Raw genomic sequence first — 15,877 nt, 5'->3', positions numbered from 1 at the left:
TCTTGTGTTTAGAAGGTTATTAGACTAAAATCATTCAGTCAAAAGAAGGATTTGACTGACTTGGCTTAATTTGTTAAACTCAACAATAAACAGATATTTGCAGCCAATATTCCACAGTCAGTGTAAACAGAAAGTAACCACTGTTTCAGTTCTAAGATTTTATTTATCAGAACGTAGTGAAAAGTAGACCTTTGCAGGTCTTAGAATTAGATAAATACAACAAAACAAATTACAATGTCATTGTATATTCAACAAGTATTAAGACAAAATGCAGAAGCAGTGCGTGAAAAACTAAGTACACTATTACTTCTTGTATAGGAATTACGAAAGTAAGTAGAAATTAGGTGCTCATAATCAAATGCACTTGATTATTAATTATTATTATTAACCCTCACATGGCAGCACATGTTTGGATTCACAAAGTTTCACATGAACATACTACAACACTTCTGGAACAGTGGTTCATTTGTTTGTACACATGGTCTGAGGCAATTTCAAATTTGTTTATAAAGAACAAACAAATTCACGTAAGAAAATATTGATAAATCACTGATTTGTGTGCATGAAGGACCCACTGTTACTAAATGAGGCCTACTGGTCCTACGAACAGAAGCACATCTACAACAAAATGGCTGAAAAGTGAGTGAGGGGCATGAAAAGAAACGAAAAACACTGAACTTCATCTTTATTGTCAAAAAACAACATTTCAACATGTCGAGTGAACTGATGTCTTTGCATCTTTTAGATTAAACTGATTGTTGGTTGATGGTTTACATTTACCATCACTATAGAAAACTTCAAAGTTTCTAGCAGATTAATTTATATCTAAAAATACAGGCCATTAATTTACTTGAAAAACAAATAATTTTTTAGTTTGTTGATTTTGGATTTTTCTCAGGACCAATTTTATTGTGATGAAATTCCTCCAGCTGACAGTCAAAAATTCTTTTTTTGTTCAAAAAGCTTCTGAAACTACATCTCTGGCATTTTTTAGGTACATGAAGGTGTGGAAGTTAAAGCTATTTGAGCACAGCATCAGAAAATGAATATTATTTTTATACATTTGTGGCTCCTTCACAGTGATTACTGATCTAATGTTTCTAACACTGGATTCTTACTCTCTTTAACTCTTGAACTGCGTTGACACAGTGACTAAAACCAATTTTAGCCAGTTGCCATGATATTCTTAATCCAGTCCAGGAAGTTTGTGACCTTCGTGTAGACGCCGTACATGTTTTCTTGGCCGCAGCCTTTCCCCCAGCTCACCACACCTGTAAGGAACCAGGTTTTCTTGTAGCGTGTCACCAGTGGGCCCCCGCTGTCACCCTTGCAAGCATCCTGGCCACCACGCTTGAAGCCAGCACATATCATGTTCTTGGTGATGTTGAGCCCGGTGTGGAGGCGGCACTCCTGCACCGGGACCCTCGGCAGCTGCAGACGCTGCAGGTATCTTGAGGTAGAGCCAAACTCTGCCAGACGACCCCAACCAGACACAGTCGAGTGGCGGATGCTTGCCAGCGTCCGGGTGAAGGTGCTATTGCGGGCAGGAAGGCAGATGGGCACGACGTGGCGGCCCAGTTTTACTGGGCGGTGAAGTTTCAACAAAGCCAGGTCGCTGTCGGAGCTAGTCACGTTGTAGTCTTCATGGCACACAACTTTGAGCACCCGCCGCCACTGTTCTGTTTTTTCCTCTTCCCTTATGTCATGCTCACCTTGAAAGCGACATTACTTTTAAATGCTACATTGAATTTGGAGCCAGAAGAAAAGTGAGCAAACTGAAAAAAAAACTTGAACGACAATTAAGTTGACCTAACATACATAACATACAGTTGACTCACAATATCCACTATGTTAGCAAAACCCATATACTGTTAGATACATTTTCAGAAGCTAGAAAATGACACCTTTCAAATTAAATCAAATATTTTACATTGCATACAATGCTTCAAACAGACAAAACAGCCTATAAAGAGGTATGGACATTAAATAAAATGCTATCTGTAACCCTAAAATGAGTCAACATTGACCTGGTGAATGTTATGTGATTGAAGGAAGTAAGAGAGGCCAGACTAGAAGCCAGAATTTGAAGTTACCATTTTTCTAATTGTCTTACCAACAACGATGTGGAGCACGGTGCTAGGTTTTTGATAAACACAGTGAGCTGCAGTTAAAAGCCATCGATCCGACAAGACGATGGCACCGCAGAAGAATTGGTTATTTTCAGCCAGAAGAGCCTGAAAAAAGAGATAAAATACATACAAATCTGGATTCATCTCCCTGTTTACACTGATTTTCAGTTCAGTCCTTGTGTAATTTGGCATATACTGACAGGCACCCTTCCACTGAGACCATTTCTGATGAAGCTTCAGTGATCATCTCCTGTGTCAGCTCTTTTTTTTAATTTTCCTATTTCTTAAGTTTTAGGGATATGATACCCTTCATCAGCTGTAGATTTTTTTATTTATTTATTTTTTTTTTTGCCTTCCACTTCCCCTTCTGGCCATTATTTGTCGATTATCCTCAAATTTGTTTGATGCGCTGCACAGCATGCTGAAGTATGTCAAATCTTTTGGCTAATAGCTATTTGCTAGTGGAAAAATACTATTTCATGCCAATCAAACTGTGTTATTTTGTGACCACTTTTATGACAGTGTTGTTTCTACAAAACTTTTGCACAATACTATATGTGTCTCTTTATGTATTCTAGTGGAAGATTGTGTATCTTAGCTCATTTTACTGGAGATGGGGCTCTATTCAAAGACTTACCTGCCACGGACAATGTCCTTTGGGACACATTATCCCATTAACAACCCTGGGGGCAAAATGTACCTGAGGCCTTCCGCAGACCACAGCATCTGGACCAGACAGTTAAGAAAGAAACCAAAAGTCAGCCTTTTGCTTCTGACACCCTGAATGATGCTCAAAGACACACAGGAATTAAAATCAGTCCAAACTTGTGATATCTAAGAAACTTAAAAGCAGTTTTTTGGGTGTAAATATCTGCTAAGAGGTTAATATACCATTCCCGAACCCTCTGTGAATGGCCCTTATGGCCATTGATCAATGGTCTTTCATCAATGGGCTGTGATCAGTGGTTATTGATCAATAGTAATGACAATTTGCATATTAATGGTCAAGGAACTGACCTCACAGCCCATTGTTCATTCAGTGCTAGTTTCAGTCATTGTGCAAATGTACTGTTTATAAGATTGGGGAAACCTGCAGTCAGGTGAGATTGAAGAAGTTACTTGAATGAGTGACGAAACGTTTCTCCCACTGAAAATGTTACGTCCAGATGAACAGAATCAACTGTTTGGGATTTCATTACCTGGATGATTGAGCATGCATCAAGACTAGGTCAAGATGTTGTAGGTAAAGGTGTTGCTTAGCACGTGAAACAAATCAATCAAATCAAGGTGCTGTGATGTCCCTGCTCACAGGTAACCTGTACAAATCTAAGAATGTTTTTTTTTTTTACTGTCTTCAATCAAGGGCGACTTTAAATTCATCCATGAGCATAAAGCAAGCCGATTAGAACTTGTAAAGCCTGTATTTTTAAAGTATTTGTGTTGGGTCTGCGCTTCCACAGGCCCTGCTAGTTTAGAGACTTATTCTCGTTAACGGCTCTGGGAGCTGAACGCTCCTCACCTGTTCCCTAACCAGCGTCAACCAACCAGTCTTCCTCGCAGCCTTTTATTTCCCCGACACACAGTTTACACAACAGTCACAGTACACACAAGCACCTCCCATTGTAAAACCACCCTATGGTTCTAAAAGATAAGACACTGTGTGTGTGTGTGTGTGTGTGTGTGTGTGTGTGTGTGTGTGTGTGTGTGTGTGTGTGTGTGTGTGTGTGTGTGTGTGTGGCTGGAGAGGTGGTCAGAGACACAGGAATGTCTTTGATTCCATAGTTTGAACTAAGACCTACAAATTTAAGTAACACAATGACAACATTTAACAATTTGACTCCAACAATTTGTACATGTGATTTGCACTGTACTTCATAAGTGTGTTACTGGCTCAGACCTTCAGGCATGCAGGTACTGTTGTCCAGTTCAAGTCTGTATCCTGGAGCACAAAAGCATATGGGAGAGCCATCCTGAAGCTCTCTACAGAAATGTTCACATCCTCCATTTCTGTAGCGACAGCTGGGGGTGTTTGAACGCACTGCAAGGGAACAATGATAACACTGACTTCCTCTGCACCAATTGAAAACATCAACAGACTTTTTGGACTTCCAACCTTTTTCGCAGTTGTATCCATGGAAACCTGGTGGACATTTGCAGATATAGGTGTCGATGTTTCGAGTGCACGTCGCTCTATTCTTACAGGGAGAGGACAAACATTTGTCCACAGCTGCAAACAGGAAGTAGCAAAGATTTTTATCAAGCATTTCAACAAATGTTTGGAAAACTGAGCAATGTCTTGGTTACAAGTGCGTAAAGAATTCTAGCACTACTTTATTTGCAATGTGTTTATAATGTTCGAAATGTCAAAGCTCAGACTGAGTACCTGTGTATGTCCTCCAGAAGTTCTCCTGAGTAGACAGAGGACCCAAATTCAGTAATAGTTAACAAAACAAATATAAATAAAATAAAAACCATCAAATTCTGTCTTTCAACTACCACCAGCACCATCCATTCTTATGTCACTACCTTGACTTCAGTAATAAAATTTGGTACCAAGTGTTGTGGCATTTTCAATGCTTTTGTTGGTATCTTGAAACTGACCAGCTGTTGTGGGTGGGCAAAAATCTCCCTGGCCTCCTCATAGGAACATTTCTCCTCGATGCACTCACGCTCCAGATTGCCTGTCTTGATTTCCTCCAGGAAAAAGTTTGCTCGACGAGTTCGATGGAGGAAACCGCTGGCCTCAGACTTTTCCAAACCCACGCCTTTGTGTAGAAATTAAACAGAACGACACATGTCAAACTCCAGTTGTGTAGACATAAGAGACATTAATAATGGTGTTTGCATAAGTTTCCTGTATGTTTACTGATATAGTTATTCAGGGTAATCCTGTATTTTTCTGTGATGAAAATCAGTCTCAATTCCATATTAACTTTTAAATCAGCATGAATAATGTATTTGTTTTTGCTTTGCTTTGGAACAGTTTAGCTGGGGTGGATACTGATAGACTTAGATAAGTAAAACAGTGAGTAAGTACTATTAGTTCTGGTTATAAAAAAAAAGATGAGAAAAATAAAATAACAAATTGCTTAACCATTTCACTCAAATAATTATTTAAAAAACATCTTTATAGATAAAAAAAATGAAAAGGAAGACATTAAAGATTTTATTTTCAAATATTTTGCTAAATTATTTTTCATTAAACTATATTTTTAAGTTAATAAGAATAATAAAATACACACATAATGTGCTTTTTACACATAATTACACAGTTAATAGTGGTATACAGTTGAAAGATGTTTGCATTTTATTCTTGTTAATTTGACTGTTAGCATGACTTGGGACCGAATTAATATTGTTTTGCTATTTAAATGCAAACCAGGTTTAAAAAAGATAATATATTTTACATTTTATCTACAGCATAAGTTTTATCACAAAAAACATTGCTGTTAATATAATATTGGCAAACAGGAAAAGCCAACACATTTAGAGACTTTTTATGTGTTTTTCCCTTGTTTGTTTTGTAACTGATTTGACTTCTGTAAACTGTCACAAATGTCCTCATATTTCTATATTTATAATGCTTTGTTTGCATAGTTAAACACTTCTTAAAATGTTGTAAAATATAATCTTTCATCATTTTACTTTTATGCGTTGTACTTTTATTCTTTTTTTTTTAATTTTTTAATTTTTAATCATAGTCATTTTTTAGGTAATATAAATATATATTATACAATATTTTGGCAGTTGGTCTTTGGCTATAATAATACCAATATCACTGTTTCACCTGCTACAACAAAAGACTTAAGACCTAAATGTACATGAATACATGGCTGAATAAATATAAATAAATAATGTTCATGTTTTATGTTATTTATTCTGAGCTAGAAATTAGTTTCATTCCTGTTGTTTCTAACTGTTTTTTCTTTTTTGTGAAAGAATAATATGCCCTCTCATATTTGAATGAAATAAAATAATCTTGAGTCTAAGTTTATTCAGTGTTCAGATTTATCTTCCTGAAATTTATCTGTAGTGTTTATCGCTTCCCAGTTCATTACAAACCAACATGCTAGCATGACTTTAGCCTCCCGATGTTGTGGAGAGCTGCTCAGAGCTGTGGATGCCTGTGTGCCATCCCTAACAGGTGGAAACAAGTACAGAAAAAGACAAAGAAAATTTCCAAGATAGAGAAGACATAAAACTGACCTTCAGGGATCCCAGTGCATGATGGGATAGAAGCGATGATGAGCAGTAGTAAGACGAAGAGATGCTTCGTGTCTCTGCTAATGGACTCCATGTTTGTTCTAAACTTATCAAAGGATCAAAGGTTGAGAACAAACAAACTACAAACCAGCCCCCCGCTAAACCCCCAACAGTACAGCAGCAGGCTTTCCCTATCAGGCTGATGAATGTGTTTTCCTCACAGTTTAATAACAGGTAAATAACAATAAAGAGGAGGTTTAAACTACTGACTTTACAGATTCTGACTAGGTGATAAACTCATGACTTCTAAATGTACTGCAACTCCAAGTCTGGGGCACACTTTAAACATACCATGATATTTATCACTGATTGGTTGGTGAAGTTGTGAAATGAAGACATGGCGTTAACCAATGAGCACTCCCTGGTTAATCCTCCTTTCAGACTTTTAGCAAGACCAGAATTCACAAACTGATTTCCTGCAGATTTTATAGGATTGAAATTCCTTTTGGAACCAACTCACCAAAATGGAGTTCAGACTTTTCAGATTATCTGTTAGTATTATTGATTATTGATTAGATCATTTTATTAAAATGGGGTGGCTGTAGCACAGAGGGTAGAGTCGATCATCAGCAGGTTGGTGGTTCGATCTCTGGCTGCTCCAGTCTGCCAATAGCCTGTGTCAAGATGCTAAGCCAGAGTTCTCCCTGATGCATCCATTGGAGTATGAATGTTAGAAAGCACTTATGGTGACTCATGATAGATGAACGTAGTTGTATGTTCAGTGTCAACAATACAAGTTGTATAAAGTGCTTTGAGTGCACTGTAGAGTAGGTACAGCCATTTACAAAAAGGCCGGAGGTTCAGTTCAGAAATGCTGAGATGAAGCTTAGCAGACAGCTAACCACCATTAGCCTGATATCTCGGACTAATACAAACTCTGAGCCTCAATACAATTTAAACAGGTCAGTTATTAGAAAATTCAACCGCATCCACCTGTTAGGAAGGGACGAATTAGCTATCCGGTTGTTCAGTCTGACGTCACTAGCCGTGTCTGGGTCTAAACTCCGCTGCAGGTCCATATATCAAACGATCACTATGGCATTACTGAGAGTTGAAAAACTGTCTAAAGTCTTTCATCTTTAATAAAATGATCAGTGTTCTGCTCTACCAGGTGTAACAATTGAGTTTAACATCCAGGCATCCATGAAAACGGAATTTATGACATTTAACGGAGTTAGAAGTTAGCAGGGAGTTAGCTCGCTAGCTTCTATCTAAATACAATATAGCATGTCCTGACTGCGGGGTTTTGGAAACAAATTAAAACGTACAGCTCTGTTATCACTTCCAGCATAAATGAAGACAGAAAACTAAACAGCAGTGACGTTTGTAGGGTTACTGAAGTTGGGCTAGCTGGTATATAATGATGTGCTACGTGACCGCTAGCAACACAGCTATGTTAGCATAATATAAACAAGCTAACTTTTTTCCCACTCGATAAAAGTTAACGTGAGTGTTCTCGGTGGTCAGGAACAAATGTAATCGCATGGCAGGATGCTGTAAAAGGACCAAACTTCAGCCAGGAGAACAACTGAGATAATCCATCCTCAATACGAGGTTAGTCATTCATGGGCTGGGCTGTAGTTACATCCTAAGGTTTTAAAAACTGAGCTTAAATAAATGATTAGCGGTAATAAAAGCCGAGGGAGGTCAACAGGGATCACTGACTGTTTTAGGAGCTTTTTGAGATCAAATAGAAGAAAATACAAAACATTAAACATGTTAACAACACAAAAGCCATATTAAACGCAGACTACTTTAGACCCGGAAGTAGGATTCGTCACGTCATCACTGAACAACCGGATAAAGAAATATTTTTGTAACGTGTTTATCTTTGCTGTAAAATTGGACATTCAGTGCATGTCTGCCTGGAGGCTGATGCTTGATTTTACCAAATATCTCCACTATGAACATCTTACATCGATATTATTTTTACATTTGATTTAAAGCATAAACCCATATCTAAGCCTGATATTAATTAATAAAACTGTTAACTATCAGTTATATTTACTTACTTTTCTTACTGAGGATAAAATTTTAAAAAGGTCCATAGAGTTATTATACAAGCCAGTACATATATTACATTCTTTTATTAAATCAAAAATCACACTCATTGAATCATTTAGTTTATTTTTTCCATGTGAGCAAAAACACATATTTTTTGATTTGATCATTTAAAGGCTGCAGGTGAAATGATGGCAAGGCAAATAATAAATATGTAACGTAAACAGTTCATTGCTACATTTCAAGTTCAAGTTTGCTCTTTTTTTCCCATAAAAATAAAACACATGTGATAAAGAGTTTATTCTTTAAAAATAAAAAGTTTGAATGTGGAGTCATCAAGTTTGTAAACAGGAAGCGGTGGAGTTTTTAAAGTTACAGTGCTGTGCGATTTCTGTTCCTCTTCTTTCCTCCAGGGGTCAATGATCTTCTTAAACAATGTCCTTCAGGATGTCAGGGATAAATTCCTGAGCATCTCTTAGGTCATCCTTCCACTCCTGTAGGATGCAATTTCCTGTGTGGGCGCCTCCGGCCCCCAGCAAGGCCCCGAGCGCCGCTCCACGGTTACAGTTCTCACCTGAAGTCAGAACCAAACAAAACGAAAATAAGAACAAACACAGCACTGATGTCATACATGCAAGTCATCAAGCAGACCATGAAATTAAAAAATGAAATTATTAAAAGTCAAAATTAGCCCATCGCTCAGCTATCAGCAGGAGGTTTCTACTGAGTTAGTCTGACTGACACCGAGTGTGATGGAAGGATAGACTTTTGTTAACAGCTTGTATGGACACTGCTTTTATATTAATGAAAGAGAAATAATAATAATAATAATAATAATAATAATAGTATAAAGACTCACAGAAACCACATACTGCACTAATTACTTTTCAGTTTTTTATTTAGATTTGTATATTTATAGACTTTAATTCGCTAAAAACAAAAGTTTGAATGTGGACTCATCAAGTTTGCAAACAGGAAGCAGTGGAGTTTTTGATCCTCTTTTAAGTTGCAATACATTGCTGTTTCATACCTACATAAAGACTCTGAATAATTTAATTAATATTAATATTCTATTCATTTTTTTTATATAGCACTCATCACAGGATAAAAACACAAAGTGTTTCACAGTAATATAAAAACAGAAATACATAAAAAAAACCAAACACTTGTTCTGTGGCTTCTGCTTGACCGCATAAGCCACACCTGGGCAAAGATTTAACCAACAGGAGCCTGAGTGCAAACCAGCATGTTTAAATTTTACCTCCACAGTTGGTGTTTGCCAGGATTCCTCCTTTGGGGTCATCATGAAACTCGTGGGCCAGGTAGAACAGGCTGGACAGAGCACCTGTTTGTGCAACACAAGCAGGAAAGACAAGCATCTAAAAACAATGATCTTAAGTTTTACCAGCCAGTGAGGTAAAAGAAAGGTTATTGGTCGGATTCTGACCTTTGTTGTAGCAGGCCATACCAAGGTAGTTCACAGCGCTCTGATGGACCTTCAGTCTCTCCTCAGAGGACACAGAAAACCTAAAAAACATTACGGATAACCTTTTACACACAGACGCTGCTTCCTAACCAAGCATTTAGTCTAAAGGAAGTCTGCAGAAAGTGTTGGACAGCTAATAAAAAAGGGCTTTTTACTGTAGACTTTTGTTGTGAATGAACTGCAGGAAGTGTGATTATGAGTGTCATAAAGAATACACTTGTTGTAGGCTTTTAATGTGAACGCCTGCACAGGAAGCATTACTTAATTCTCAACATTTTAGCAAATCCTGAAATACAGGAAAAATGTTAAAGTACTCCTTTAAAGCTGTTCCGGGTCTCAAAGAGCTCAAATCCCTGTTTATTCTGAAAGACTTTTACTTCTAAATGCATACAGGAAGCGGTCTCTGGCAGCCAACCTAAAATTCTAATAAATATTTTAATAAGAAATTGTCAAAAACCAAATGCTGCTCAGATGCTTCAAAGTAAAAGTTTTCCAGGGGCCAAAAGAAAGTACCGAGTGGTTAGACTCAACTCTTATTCTGAAACATCTAAAGGAAGTGTTAGATATGTTTACAAAATCTCACTTGGCCACCTTGCGACTGAAGCTCTGGCAGGCGTCCCAGGCATCCAGTCTCCTCAGAGCTTGCTCAGCCTGCTCACGGACACTGGCCCCGCCCAGTACCGCGTGCAGTGCCCGGCTGTAGATCGTCACGTACTCGGGCACGTTGGGGTGAGGATGGGTGAGCTTTACGAACTCCACCGCTGCTGAAACCTGAGGACAGAGTAGGTTAAAGGTCACATGTTGCTATCTGAGACTGTTTCTTATGTTGTTGATTTGTGTTCGCTTACGGCTCGCTCCTCATTGGCTGAGGCAGACAGAAGGATGAAAGGAAGGATCATGGGAAGGCAGCCAATGGCATCTAGCTGGCAGTCAGGGAACGGAGAGCTCGTTTTCATCCCGGAGCGTTCCTCTGCAAACTTCAGAACCTGGAAAACAGCAAGTAAATTGTTGAAACACTCCAGATGTGGCATGTTACAGCATAGGGGTCAACTGCTTCTGTCCTACTTCATGTGGCGAGGTCGGTTTGCTCTCCTGCCAGTCAGCAAAGAATGAGCGGTGGAAGGATTCAGCGTAGGTGTCCTTGTGTGAACCGGGTGTGGTCAGGAAGTGGACGTAGTCTGACAGAACAGCAGCTCGAGCATCCGGCTGAGAGACGTCCACAAAACCTCTGGAGACAAGTGTCCGAGCCACTCGAAGGGAGCAGAGGATGTTCAGCGTGTTGTCACCTGCCTGAAGACCTTGAAGACCACAGAGAAAGAACATGGACACAACAAAAATAGAAACAAACAACAAAACGAAGGAAAAACAGTGAACTGTAGTATAGGGCGGCAGTACCTCGGTGATAGTGGATCGATCCACTTGAGGAGTTCCACAACTCCAGCTTATCATGGAGAATGACGCTGCCGACCACATTGGCTCGCTTCGCACCAGAAGACCAGTTGGTGCGACCACTGCCAGCTGCAAAATGACAGAGAGGTTAAAAACAGCAGGATTAATCAGGATGGAGCTCCTCAAGGCTGTGTCCTTGGTCCTCTTCTGTTTGTCTGTCTCAACACCGGTTCATCCGATCTTCTTCATATTTGGGAGGTGTATTTCTAGGGATTTGAGTTGAGTGCCAAATCTGAGTTCATTTGGATGAGCAGTTCTCATCTTCAGGTTCAGAGTTCTTTTAAAAGTATTTTTCCCACACTGAGTGATGCTTTGCCAGCATCAGTAGGAGGGAGGTTTCTGCTTTTTTAGTTTAAACTAGAGATGGACCGATCCCATATTATGTATCGGTCTGATACTGACCTAAATTACTGGATCGGATATCGGAGAGAAATAAAAAATGTAATCCGATCCATTAATTATCACAAAAGCACTTCACAAAACTTGCGACATGGCGTAACTCAGCTCATAACTTTAGCACGTCGGAGCAGTGTGCGTCACGTGATAGAGTGGCTGTGGCATGTGAGACCTGTCGGTGGTCTGGCTGAGCATTTGGAGCCTCGTTACCAAATCGGTATTTTATCTCTGAGAAAGTTATCCCAGAGGAGTAAAGCAAGTGTGTAAGTTCATCTCTGAATGTTTGTAAAGCATTCCCACGATAAGCTTAACAACCGATATATGGAGCGACTGCCTCTTCTTCTCTCCCTCCCTCTCCTGTTGCTACTTCAATCATGAAACTGATCAATGATCAGCTGATCGGTTTTTCTGTCGCAAGTCCCGTTTCTCCAGTTTGTTTGTTCGCCCACTTTGCACCAGAAAGAGGAAACCAGTGGATAAACAACAGCAGCACATTTAAGCTTGATAAGCTGTTGTTAGAATTTACTTTCTACACCAGCATCCTTTTTTACGTAGCTGACAGCTGGTAACTGTGCAGGGGCGGGTCTAGCAAAGTTTTGCCAGGGGGCCAAGTAGGGCATTAACAGGTAAAGGGGGGCACAAAGAAATACTTTTCTTTCTTATTCTCATGTCTAGCTTTTAATAAATAATTATCTGAATCTTACAATTAAAGTTTTCATCTGACGTAAAATGTATAGAAATCCACTATTGTATATAGTAACTATTAACTCTAATTTACCCCTGCTAAGCTATAGTACCTTTTCCTTTGGGAAGATACCATCTGTGCAGTCTGCACATCTTTCTGTTGAAGAAAGTTGTTGAATCTATTTAAATATTGTAGAAAAATAATTTATTTCTATGCATTTGTTTTACACGTGCATTGAATTAAAGCAGATTACGCTGATTAAGCATCATTAGGCAGAAGGTGGGGGGTGGTTTCCTATTAGTTTTGCTAGGAGTTTGGAACCCTATTAGTTAGGTTGTTTAATATTTCTGCTACGTACTGTTTAGAATACAAGAATAGGGAGGATGGTGTAGGTTTAAGTAAATTAGATTGATCAGTATTGCTGAACTATGAAATGTTTTGGCTGTAGTGCATATAACAGAATAGCTTTAGTGTTTTGTTTTTTAAAACAAATGCAGCAGGATATTTAAAAAAAACAGTTTTGTTGATTTTGTTGATAAAATGAACTACATCGGATTCATATCGGCAGACACACATCGACAGATAAGAAACACATGGACCAGTTGCTGGGTAAAAAATGTACCAAAAATATTTTTACATTTCTTTTACTATACTACATATTTTTAGATTAACTTAAGTGTAATAAAGATTATGTTATATAATATAAACATGCTAATTGGAAAATAGCATAATAAAAAAATCTGCCTTAAATTCATTTTCACTGACAACCCATTTTTATTTATAAATGTAACATCTTTTTAGGATATTCTTTTATTTAACTTCTACATTTAAACCAACACTCAGACTGTAAACTCAGCAATTTTTTTCATAGACGTATAGAGTTAGACTTCTTGCAGGAGTCTCCCCCTGCTGGTCATTACAAACAATGCAGGTCAAAAGCACCTCTCCAATGACTTCTTACCTGTGTTGGAGAGGGTGAGATTACTGGACGGGTGACGCTCAGGAGGCGAGTTGAAGCCTGATATCCAGCCACCGAAGTCCCTCCTGATGTCGTTGATGTCATAGTACCAGTGGACCGGCATAGACATGGAGTCTGCTGCACACATCGCCCAGAATGCTTCGCTCACTGACCGCCGCATCGCAGACATCTTGGCTCAGGGGAGATGACCTGTGACCTTAATGTGAGGAGAGTTTACAGTCAGTGTACAGATATCTTATGGACAACAGAAAACAACAGTAAACGAAACAACATGAACTCAACATGTACAACAAAAACAAGCCAAAAGAAATTCAGTAATACTAATAATAACAAGCAAAATTCCCAAATGTTAAACAAAATCTAATAATTAAACAGTAAACTAATAAATAGATTATTTACTTCTGTTAAAAAAAACAGCTGCTGTGGTTAGTTGATCAATCCTTCATTCAAATTTACATTTAAAGATTTCTTAAATAAACGATTAATAAATAATTTTCTGGACATTTACAAAGACTCGAACATTTCAGGATAAAAACTGTTTAAAAAAATGTTTTCTTTCCCATTAATCTCCCTCCAGTGATTGCTCAGTGTGAGCTGACATCAATGCGTTACACTCAGCTTCCAGATGAAGCTTTATACACCTGTCCTTACCTGTCGAGTCATCACCCTCAGACACGGATTATTTTTAATCAGGCTGAACGCATTAAACATGATGTTGTGTTAAAGTGGATCAGTAAAGACTGAAGCTGCTCACCTCTGCGCTCTTTGCTCCAATTGATTCTCACGCTGAACTTGCATAAGTTGTTATCACATCGTTACAAAACTGAACAGGAAGTGTGGGACAGCAGCGGCAGATATAAAATAAATAAATAAATCAAATATTTATTTTAAAACAGCTCCAATTAGCCTGCGTTTATCCTGACACCTCAAATAAAACTGACGGGTTTTATAAAAATGTCCTTTTGGACGATTTGGGATTTGTTTATATTGACATTTTATAACTGCTTGCTCAGTACGGAGGCCGGTGGAGGTCAATACATAAAAACCGCTCTACGTATCTGCTGCCCTGAATTAGGACTTGCAGGCAGTCTGAAAACAGGCAAAAGCCCGGTAAATACATGTGTAGTCTGATCACTAACCCCGTAAAAACCTAAAATTTGATTTATTGAACTATTACATCATGACTTTATCAGAAGAACCAACACAGAAGTTTAAAAACGCCTAGGACAAACCATTTACAAATACCTCCTGGCACTTATCTGGGCTGTTAATGACAGGCATTGTCTAAAATAACTTATCAGTCGAATCTGATGGAAATAGCTCAAGGGTTTGTTGATTTTTTTTTTATCCAAAATAACGCTTTAAAGTATTTTCCCATCTGCAAATCTGCTGTTCCTGAATTCTAACAGGTTATATTCAGGGCTGTCTGTCTCTGATAACAGCATGAGTGTTTATATATGTTTAATATTTAATTTCTATGTCATTCTACATTTGGAGAACAATTTGGGCTTGATTTTTTTAAATAAATAAACAGCTTGTTTGATTTTTTTTAAATGTATGCAATAAAAACAAATAATACACCATCAAACAATTAGATCGGTTCTCCTCGAGAATGAAAGGTACTTTATAAGATATGTTATTACTGGGGCCACCCTGTTACCAATATTCCTAAAGCTGAAAAAGCAGGTTTTAAACATATTGTTTGAACTGCTAAATGAGGGTGACCATCTTTAACTTAATGTTCAAGGATGTAATAAAGTGTTACAAAGGCAACAGATAAAGCCTTGTGCACAGTCAGCAAAGACTGGAAAAATACAAAATATATGAAAGAGGACTGACCTCTGGTCCACCCATGGTGCTTTCACGTGACTCAATTGTGTCACTTCCCCTTTGTTTTGTATGTTTTGTGTGTGTGTGTGTGTGTGTGTGTGTGTGTGTGTGTGTGTGTGTGTGTGTGTGTGTGTGTGTGTGTGTGTGTGTGTTTCCCAGAATCAATGGGTTGGGGTTGCATGGGACTCTGAAATAAAAGAAACGTGTGAACAAAATCAGTTCAAGCTAGTGGATTTACAACTTTTCTTTACCTGCTACATCTGGCACTTGCAGTTTGGTTGTCAGGAAGCTGGAACAAGCGAAAAATTTCATTTTTGTGGGCTTTTCAGGAGCTGTTTTATTTAAATAATACAACAGCTCAGTTTACATTTTGTCCCAGTGCAGGTGTGATCTACACAGCAGATGTACAGCATGTTTTAGTATTTTGTGCATGGATTATTGTCAGGTTCATGGGTAGGATCTATGTGTAGATTGTAATTGCAGAATGGAGCTTCTGTTGCTGCTTTGCAGGTATATGAGAGTCTTTTGCGGCAGTGCAAATGTAACTAGTTTTACCACTCTGAGTATTTAGTGACTGAAATCATGTACTTTTGTAAGTATACAAGGACCACTGCTAACATGCTAATAATGGCTGTTATAGTCACATATTCATGTGCTCT

The 15,877-nt window shown here is 38.3% G+C and overlaps 2 protein-coding genes across 2 annotated transcripts; both read right to left on the bottom strand.

The window, feature by feature from the left end:
* Positions 1-255: 255 nt before the first annotated feature.
* Positions 256-6,462, bottom strand: f7l (coagulation factor VII, like). Its single transcript, XM_085348513.1, has 8 exons — positions 6,336-6,462; positions 4,731-4,894; positions 4,513-4,537; positions 4,243-4,356; positions 4,027-4,167; positions 2,767-2,855; positions 2,114-2,234; positions 256-1,712 (listed from the first exon to the last, which is right to left on the bottom strand). The coding sequence occupies exons 1-8, from the start codon at positions 6,424-6,426 to the stop codon at positions 1,165-1,167; spliced, it is 1,293 nt and encodes a 430-aa protein (XP_085204639.1). The 5' UTR covers positions 6,427-6,462; the 3' UTR covers positions 256-1,164.
* Positions 6,463-8,725: 2,263 nt separating this feature from the next.
* Positions 8,726-14,203, bottom strand: LOC146607936 (uncharacterized). The gene is made up of 9 exons (XM_085348366.1): positions 14,143-14,203; positions 13,371-13,584; positions 11,275-11,397; positions 10,945-11,177; positions 10,728-10,865; positions 10,463-10,650; positions 9,841-9,920; positions 9,655-9,738; positions 8,726-8,967 (listed from the first exon to the last, which is right to left on the bottom strand). Exons 2-9 carry the CDS (start codon positions 13,555-13,557, stop codon positions 8,822-8,824), a joined length of 1,179 nt encoding a protein of 392 aa, XP_085204492.1. The 5' UTR covers positions 13,558-13,584; positions 14,143-14,203; the 3' UTR covers positions 8,726-8,821.
* Between the last annotated feature and the right edge of the window lie 1,674 nt (positions 14,204-15,877).

The sequence above is a fragment of the Diplotaxodon limnothrissa genome, linkage group LG23 (genome assembly GCF_057381915.1).
Source record: "Diplotaxodon limnothrissa isolate DT_005_m linkage group LG23, D_limnothrissa_male_GT1.1, whole genome shotgun sequence".
NCBI lineage: Eukaryota > Metazoa > Chordata > Actinopteri > Cichliformes > Cichlidae > Diplotaxodon > Diplotaxodon limnothrissa.
Note: the sequence above shows the minus strand (reverse complement) of the source record. Positions and strands in the feature narration are given on the sequence as shown.